The sequence below is a fragment of the Oxyura jamaicensis genome, chromosome 7 (assembly GCF_011077185.1).
Source record: "Oxyura jamaicensis isolate SHBP4307 breed ruddy duck chromosome 7, BPBGC_Ojam_1.0, whole genome shotgun sequence".
Classification (NCBI taxonomy): domain Eukaryota; kingdom Metazoa; phylum Chordata; class Aves; order Anseriformes; family Anatidae; genus Oxyura; species Oxyura jamaicensis.
Window position 1 is genome coordinate 11222624 of NC_048899.1, and position 9799 is coordinate 11232422.

Below are 9799 nucleotides of genomic sequence, written 5' to 3' on the forward strand. Positions count from 1 at the left end.
TTCTACCCTCATCGTTCCTTTAGAAGATTGAAAAATTAAGAAGTTAAAAATAGATCTCTTTACCAAAATACCTGGATATCTTCAACATCTTTTGCAAACCTTCTGAAGCAATAAGGAGGGAATAAAATATGAGAACAATTTGCTTGGATATACTGTTCTTATTGCCTTTTTTTTTTTTCCTTCCTTTCTCCCCTAAATCAAAAAAGCCTTTCAGGGAAACTGTGCTTAAAACTCACTTGTTCTCTCCCACAAAATTCTAGGTAGCTCCTGTTCTCAAGTCTTTTGCTCTTTAAGAAGTATTTATTTTCACATGAGGTTAACTGTCTTCACTTGACCCTTTTATTAAACCGATAGCATCAAGCAGTCCTTTTGCAAGCTGCTAATATCACATCTAAAAACATTTGGAGGAATAATGCTTCCCTGCTTCCCCTCCACACCTGATTCTCCTCTTTCCAAAAAAAAAATCTGATTCCCAACACCCTTACACAACTGAAAGCATCAGTTTCCTTGAGAAAAGCAGAATAGCTGACAGACATCTTCCAGACTAATAAAAAAATAGTAAATAACTCTAATATCAACAGATTGTTTTCTCAGTCAATTCAATAGATATTATGTATTACAGCTCAATGATTGCTCGTTAAGGGAAAGAAATAAAATTACTCTATAAAAAACAGACACCCAAGATAAGATTTTTCAAATGAAATAACACACAACTAGAGTAACTGTCCCTTTGGAATCTGAGGTTAGTAATTCACGCATTAAATATATCATACACTGGTTTGTGTGCCAAAGTTTACTTGTTTCTAGTGCTTGTCAGTACATCCAACAAACTGGTCTGAACTACTGAAGTACCTTATGGTTTTCTTTCTAACAAAACAATCAGCCTCTGAACAGATAAACTAGTGATGTACAAAATACAAAGGAGATATTAACATCTGAAAGTCTTACAGAGTAACACAAATATTTCAACTTTCAGGCAAAATTATTCCAATTTCTAAAGACATTTTGGAATGTAATATACATTCTATTAAAGAACGTATTCCCCTTTGTACCCTGTACCTTTCTTATATCCTAATAGAATATTTGAAGGAAAAAGCCTGTTTTCTTTTTCATTTACAACTAAGAGAGTTACACACAACAGTTACTTGTTTTTACTAATTGTTGTTTATATAAATATAGCCAAACATCTACAAGCACTCCTTTAATCACTTGCCTACATTCTGTTTAGAATTCTACTAATTAAAATATGAATTGCAATTTAGTTAGTGAACCAGAAAAAGACTTCTTCATTTATCTAAATAGAGACTTTCTCCTAAAATTCTATCTTGATGAAACAGTTGAGCTTTTAAATTAACCCTAGAGAGTCAAAACAATTATTTGGAAAATAAATCATTGCTGTTCGGGTAAGAATTATGTCTCTTATTAAGAGATGGTCACATTTAGAAATATGTTTTACTTGTGGAGAGCTTTTGATTTACTAAGATTGAGCCTTTTGCTGCCTTTACAAAGTAAAACTATTTCACTTTGGGACCAAGATGATTTAAACAAAAGTTTGAAGTTTCCCCTTCCTTCCATATTGTAAAGTACATGGAGGACATCACACATATAAAACTAATCACAACTACTCACAGAGTCAAACTACACAGGCTCAGCATGTGTTTAAAAATATTAAAAAAATCAGTTTGATTTAGATGTCTCATTTCTAGGCACCAGAAACATGCTAGTCCAGGTCCCCAGTTAAAAAAAAACAGGAAATGCACACGAGTCCTTAGCTTTAAAAGCTATATAAACACATACAGCTTCAGTAATCCAGCAGCAAATATTCATTGCAATTTTAACCATAAATACAATCAACAGACTTTAAGCATAGTTGGAAAATCTTTTGGTAATCACATGTAAGCTCCCACTACCAATGAGGGATCTATTTCTATTGTAAGGAAGCCATCTTAGCAACATATATACATGCTCCTTGTACCATGTTATACTCCTCCTGAACTTCTACAAGTAACTGTGGAATTGCTGCATACAGCAGAACAGAAGTTCTATTAAGTTCTATGAATCACAAAGCAAATCTTGCTGCTAGATGTCTTTATTTTCCTTTAACAAAATACACAAAGGCACAAAATTCACTTATATCTTGTCATTATTGTACAGGTATAAATAGTGCTTTGTATTCAAGTACAATCAAGTGCAGAGACTTTCTATATTTTATGTAAACACAAAACAGTTCTGTATGTACGTGCCTCTGGTTTATCTGCAATGCAAATACCAAAGGAGATGCAATTTTTGTGAGTGTCATTTAACTTAATTCTGTCAAAAAGTTAGACAATGAGTTAGACATTAACAACACTGTAATGACACTTTCCAAATGCTTAAGTCAAATGTCAGATGACACCTCAGCTTGTAAACAACTGTGTTTAAGATGTACTCAATTTAACAGGAAGAACTAAAAAGCATCTTTAAGTTCACTAGACCAAACTTACTAGGTCAGTTGTGTTGTGGCCAGTTTGTGGCTCTTCATTTGACAGCTAGAAAGGTCAAATTTTAGGTCACCTTTAATAAAACTTTTAAGTTTTTAAATATGCAGATTGAGCAACAGCTATGACTGTCAACCAACTATACATTTTGTGAGTTAACTTATTTAAAGACACATGCTTAATTTACAATACTCACTTTCACACATAGCTTTGACATACTGTGGCAGTTGAGGCAGTATAAGCTCAAGCGAGATTTTTAAGTTGTACCATGTAAAAAAGCTCACCTGAATAGTAACAACAGGCATGAACAAAGCTAAAAACTAGCTACTGAAGGCACTTGAAGTACTTTATTCAGCTTTCACTAAAGATTTTTCACTTTGTTCGTCTGAAATAGCAGAATCTGAAATAGAGTCTTCAATTGCTGAAACATTTTCTGCTACTTCTTTTTCATCTTCTTCAGCTAGCCCATCATTCAGCTGCTCAGCACTTAGTGCTTTATCATCTGTCTCATTTGTCTCAACGCTCTGGGATGGTTCTTTAGGTTCTGTGAAAAGAAAAATGATCAAATAACGATTTTCAGAAATGAAGATGTAGCTAATATTTCTAGAAGGCCTGTGAAAATATTTTGCAATCACACACAGATTTCAACCAGTCACCACAAAGTTCTGAACTGCCAAAAAATATTTTTCTGAAAAGGAGGTCCCATGTAAAAGCTATAAAATTGAAGAAAAAAGAAAATCCTATGGAAAAAGAGTTCACCAGACCCCACTGAAAATATTGTTTGTATCCGTTCACACTCAGAATCTTTCTAGGCTTGTTTGGTTAATGAGAGAGAATACCAGAAGACATTATTTTAATTCAGCTTGTGCTTGGTAATGGAAGTGATAGCAATTGTACAGCTTTTTCTGTATAAGTTCAACCGCCACACAGAGCCTAAACACTCTACTAGGTGGAAACTACCTGTAAGGAGCCAGGTAATTAGAAAAAAAGACAGAAAAATCCAGTTCCCAACATCTCAAAACAGCCAACAAAAATTACTGAGTATTCATAATCTTCCTACTGTCAGCTTTCTTTCTCCTCCTCTGAACTCTGCTTATTTTCTTCAGCCTCCAATTCTATGAATGAGTTTGTGCATTCTCCTGCTCTAGCCCCTCCACACCTAAGTTACATTTGTTCTTTACTGCTGCTGTTGAAGCTTTCATCACAAAGAAAGTATAGGATGGGAGGAAGAGAACTCCATGCCTTTAACTCACGTGTAGTATAGTGCAAACACTCATCTACTCATGTTCAATCCTTTATTCCTCAGAATTATGATCCAGCAACCTGTAAATGTGACTTGTTCTTAGCCTGGTCAATGTAGGGATGGAGGGAAACCATGCATTCAGTGTGATTAGGAAGATGCTGAGCATCTACAATGGGCTTGAGGACAGCCCCAAGGACATTTAGCCACTAGTAGAAACTTCCATTGAAAAGCAGAAAGCCGGATAGGATGCATGTTCCAACCACCTATATTCAAAGGAACAGGAAAGGGATGCTGCTCTCACTGCTATATTCTACTGAAAAGCATGGAGACACTGTTTCCCTAAAGAAAAAAAGTCAGGTATTTAGTTTACATGACCTTTCCCTTCACTTTGTTTAATGAACTTAGTAAAACCACTGAAACTCTGCAGAATATACAGTCAAAAAGCAACTTACATGGAAAATGAATCTAATAATTAAAGGTCTGACAAAATTAAGGAACTAAAGAGTAGATACTTTAAAATAGGAAGCTGTGGTGGTCACAGCAAGCAACGCTACTTGTTTGCTCCAACTGCAAACATGATCAATCTGTATTAAATATATACAGTGATTTCATTTTAAATACACTGACTAGTGGAGAGTCTACCTTAATAAACTAAGTTATTTAAATTACTGCTTTAAGTGCAGTAGCTGAAAGGTAAAGCTCTGAAAGTAAGCTTAAAGATGACAAAAGAAAGCTAGCATCCTTGAGGATCAGTTATTAATACATCATTTAACTGAATGCAGCTACACATATATAATCTCAACAGCAAACAGCCTAAGGCAAGTTTAAGAACTGTATCAATGCAATCTTAAAAGCCCTGCTTCTGGCTACAGAAGTTCTGTCCCTAGCACTTCTGCTTATAGCTTAGTATTTACAAAAGCACATGTACTTCACACTACAAGAGGTCAGCTACCCCTCTTTTTGTTGCAGAGTATTTCATTGCATAACCAGTGGTATTGCAATACTGTATCACTAAGTCAAGTAGAAGAAACATCTGGTATGCAGGTATTCACAAAGCCAGAAAAAAGTGTAACAAATTCTTTTAAAAAAATGGTTAATAAGTCATTAAACTTGACTTAAGCTGACAAGGATCTACTGAGAAATCAGAATTCTAGCCATACTAGCTGAACTAAGGAAAAAGCATAGCAGATACTTGGATCTTTTAGAAGAAATAATGGCTTACAAAGATATAGTGTACTCATGCTGTCCTGCAAAAGTAGTGCAGATTTGGTAAAGAAGCAGCCAAATCTCTGAAACAATTCTTCCAGACCAGGTTTCTTGTTTGTTTTTTGTTTGTGGTTTTTTTTTGGTTGGTTATGTTTTTGTTTGGCTGGCTTTTTAAACAGTAAACTGAGACCATTTGACCGAAGCTTATTCCTTAGTATTTTGTCCTTGACCAGTTTTATTCCTAAAGTTTCTGCTCCTCCTGTAACATTTGCCCAAAGCCATGCCACTTTTGATAGAACTCATGAATAGGCACATACTTGGAACAACTTGGAAGAGTGTTATTTTTGAAGGACAGCATTACTGTGAACATCTTTGTTGAAGTGCAAACCAGATTTTTGCATCTGCCTTTTAAATGGAAATCCTTTCAAAAATACTAACAGTTTCTGTACGTCAAGAATCTTCAGATGTGCTAAAAGCATTAAATCATCAAAATATTTCATCAGATGGTCAAAGAACATACAATCTAGAGACAGCAAGGGAAGTTGTCTTCATAAAGTCCAGATTTCATCATGGTGATCAGAAGTTCAAAGTAATCTAATGAAGACCTTTGAACATCAGCACTAGATATTCAATACAAAATACTCAAGCTGACAAATTTTCTTGTTTCATCTTTCAAAACATCGTTAAATGATAACCCTATATCAAGGACAGTACAACAGTACCAAACATGAGGAAGGCAAAATCAATCACAGAGTTAAAAGTCGTTCCTGGTGTTTTAATGTTTGGATCTTATACAGAAAAATAATACTTCTAAATGTTCAGAGACTAGCCTTTAATAGAAAAAAACACTTAAGTATAGTGCTTCATTCTGGTATTAAAATTTCCCAAGTTACACTGCTGAATAGCAGAGCATGACGTCTGTGCCAGTAATCTGCATCAGATTGACAGCTGATGACTCCATATTTCCAGAGGATTACAAAATCCAAGGTTCAGTGCCAACAGCACTCCACATAACCATTCTTCAGTTCTCATAGCTATAGAAGTAGCACATAGCATGCTTGTCACTGCATGAGCACACAACTGAAAAAAGATTCAGCTTCATGCTCTAGTCATTAGTAAAGTAGCTGACTAGTGAAAAAATATTTATAGCACTTCTGCATCACATTAGCTTGCATTTTTTCAATGCTGTATAGCTATGGTTTAAATGAGTTACATAGAAGGTTTGGATATCCCCGTTGTCAACACTGTGGTGAGCATGGTTTCTTGATGTTAGTGTTTGTTTACATCTCAAAGATACCCTATTCTTGCTATGACAGCACTTATATTACTACAGTGACCAAAAGCCTTCCCCAGAGCTATCCCTTTGTAGCTTAAAATTACAATCAAGGAAGCCGAGTTATGTTTCAAATTAGGGTTCTGATGGAAAAAGTGATTTACTGAAAAGGATATTCTCATTTGTAAGAGATTACTTTGTGGCAAGACACAGACTGACAATGCACGATGACAAATGGACTGGGTAGCACTGGCCTATGTTGCATCAGCAAGACATCTCAGATATTAGTTATGTTAAATATTAACACATCCTCTATTTCCGACTGATTACTGATTACCAATACAGAATGGTTCATATCATCTTGTAGATGAAGTATTCAGAAAAGATCAGGATATTTAAGCTACCTAAAAAGAGAAGTCAGCATACCAGTTACTTGTTTCTTATGTCTTTTCAAGACTTTCAATATACTTCTTAGCAGGAAAAGAACTGGTGAATAATCCCCACAGTGCTTTTTGTTGTTTTTCTCTGATATTTTTCATTTATTATTTGTAATTAATGGACTACACCAGAATACAAGAGCACACCAAAAAAACAAGTAGTTTTCAGTGTTAAAGGTAAGCTGAAAATTTCACATATACTGCAATAAAAACATTGTTATATCCTGAAAATTCTGCTTTCATAAAAAGCAAGGAGTATTTTGTAGAATTTTCACTCCCATATCTCAAATACCTAAGGAAAATCTTGCACCAACTCTAAAAGGCTTTACTTTGTTTTTTAAACATCTATAAACTGGCTCAGCAGCTCAGACACATTAAAAGCATAGTTTGATAAATGTTTCCTTCAATGATAATACCAGCTTAATTAGCACCCACCTCTCTCAAAACCTCTAAGAACCTGCAGTTGAATAACACTTAGAAACACTCACGGCACACACCTCCAGAAGCTGAAGTCTTTAAGGGCTTTTCCATTTGATTCACACAGAAGAAAATAACCCGAGTTTTGAAGACCCCAATAACAAACCTTGTCTTTTCTAAGACAACCTGTTTTTTAAAGTAGCCAAGAAGCTACCAATCCATACTCTACTCACTTGAAAAGAGAGTAAGACCACTTGAGAGCAAAGGTGAAATTTACATTGTCTTAGCTAGCTTCACGGATTTGATTTAGGTCTTGCTTCACTACTTTTATCATGAAAGAACATTTAAGTAGTTACATTCTCCGCTATCTCTGCTGCCATTCTAACAATTCTCACTCTCCTCAGCTGTGCTAATACAATTGTTAGAATCAGGTATATTGACATATTTAAGGCAGACTGTAACCTGCGGCACAGGGACAAATGTGCGGCAAAGAAAGAAAACGTCTTCTTAATCCACAATACTTGAATCTGAAGCTTTTCAACTATACCAAGTGATATATCAGAATTAATTTCTTCCCTCCTGTATTTTGTTCCATCCTACAAAACAAGACACTATCCCCCTTCAGGTGACCCAGCAACGAGTCCGGGAACTACACTGAAAGTGGCTGAGGCCACTTCTTCACTGAAAAGCAATTAAGTGAACACTATGACACAAGAAAAGAAACCACGCAAGTTTTCCCTACAATGCACCCTTCATCAGACCACACGCAGAGATGGGTACAGTTAGGTAAGTCTCGCCTGTCTTACTCAGCCTTCCCATGCCAGAAATTAAAGCAGATGCCATTTTGTACTCAGTATTAAAGACCAAACAGAAGTATTCTGTTACATTCCAACAGTTACATTCCTATAGACAATGTCTTTGCAGACTGAACATCAGGGCTGTACGCTCTTCAGTAACTTTTTTCCCCACATGCTCCCTTGTTTTAAACTAATGCACAATTCCATCAAGTATTCAACAGCACAGCCAACTGGAGATTCTTTGGTTTGAAATTATTATTTCTGAAGTCTTAAAACACTGCATCTTCCTGTTGGCTGTATACCAGATGCCTACTGTATCTGCAGACTATAAAATGTCTCAAAAGGAACTATGCTAAATTAAAATTGACAATTTGTCTTTGAACTCCCTGATTTTAAACAAGGCAGTTTTACTAGATTTTCCTGCCCTGAGGAAAACAGCAAAAGGAACAAAGGCAGAAATTCCAACACACCTTAATCAAATGACCTGCTGAACACAGTGGAAGTTAACCACTTCAGGACATACTCTCTTCTTAACTAATTTACAGTGCTGTTTTCCATCTGTTTATCAGTACCACTAGAGTGAAGAATTTTGTTACGCTATCACTTGCATGAGACATTCTGTTTAATATAATGAAATTTTACGGTTCAAGAGAAGACAACAGCATCAACAAGCTAAGCTAGAAGCAGGGATAAGATTTGAAAAAATATAAACTGTACCTACCATTAAGTTGTTCGTATAAAAAACTCACTCAATATGCATCATGTATATGTAACATTTAAACATCAATGAAAGCTGGCACTTTCAAAACCAGTGTGCATGGGACAGGGAGATTTCAATGGACTTTAAGTAAGAGCAGACTTCATGAGATTAGCACATACCTTCTGTCTGCTGATTCTCCTGCAGTTTTCCCTCTCTTGACTCCGGATGCTCAGTTTCCGACTGTAATTCCGTAGGTTGCTTTTTTTCAAAACTGAAATCTGGTAGTCTTGGAGCTTGAGGTCTCGTTTTTCTTGCAGGATTCAGGAAAAAGCAGTAGGCACACCTAAATGCTACACAAAAGCACACACAGTAATTAGTCTAACTAATTTAATATTTCACCTTATTCCTCCACAATACCTTGACTGTCCAAAATACTAAAAAGAATTAAATAAATCAATAATAGTGCCTGAGAGTATGTCCATCAAGTTTACAGAAATCGTTCCATACAGATCCCTTTCAGCATACATTTGCTTCTTAAATACCTGTTTGCTGTCACCTCTGCTGCACTTGTACTTTTGTCCATCATTGTGAAATATTTTACCACAAAGAACAAAATAATGCAATCCAGTACCGCAAGATGTTGCCACATAGTGTTCTTTTATTCTTTACTACAAAAGACCTAAGTTGGAAGATAACTTTTTTTTGTTAAAATGTCACTATGAAAAAATATAAACTGTACCTACCATTAATCACCCTTTGATTAAGTGGATGCTATCAACGCATTTCCCTCACTATTTGTTCTTTGAGGAGCATTCTGCTCCAGTGATGCTTAATTAAGAAAAAAAAATGTTCTGAAATACAGTATGGCACGTAATAGTTAAGTGAAAATTTTCACTAAGACATGGGGTGGGGGGGGAAATGATTATTTCCTGCACATTTGAACTGTGAACACACCTGAGCTAAGATGATACGTAGACTAAATATATTCAGATGCATAGGAAACTTTCAGCCCATACTCTTACAGTGTTGTGTATTTTCCTTGCAAAATTAAGAGAAACAAAATGAAATAGACTTATCTAACATTCCCTCATTTTTTAAACATCAGGCTTACACTTGTGGCAGAAAGGAGGCAAAATAAAACATCTGTGTTCAATAAAGAGCTGTGTCTGTCTTAAGTTATCGTCAGCCATAAATTCACATATAGCACCCCTGGGCTTGTTCCCACTCCTTTTCTGATACCTCCCCAAGA

The 9799-nt window shown here is 35.6% G+C and overlaps 1 protein-coding gene across 4 annotated transcripts in view; it reads right to left on the minus strand.

Moving 5' to 3' along the window:
• Window positions 1-2071: 2071 nt before the first annotated feature.
• Window positions 2072-9799, minus strand: part of LNPK (lunapark, ER junction formation factor) — a 37962-nt gene continuing 30234 nt past the window's right edge. For all 4 annotated transcript variants that reach the window (XM_035331301.1, XM_035331299.1, XM_035331302.1 and 1 more), the window contains exons 12-13: window positions 8730-8900; window positions 2072-3021 (exon numbers count right to left, since the gene is read on the minus strand). In XM_035331301.1, the coding sequence (XP_035187192.1) occupies window positions 2825-3021; window positions 8730-8900 (368 nt within the window). In that variant the 3' untranslated portion in view covers window positions 2072-2824. The remainder of the gene's footprint in view (window positions 3022-8729; window positions 8901-9799) is intronic.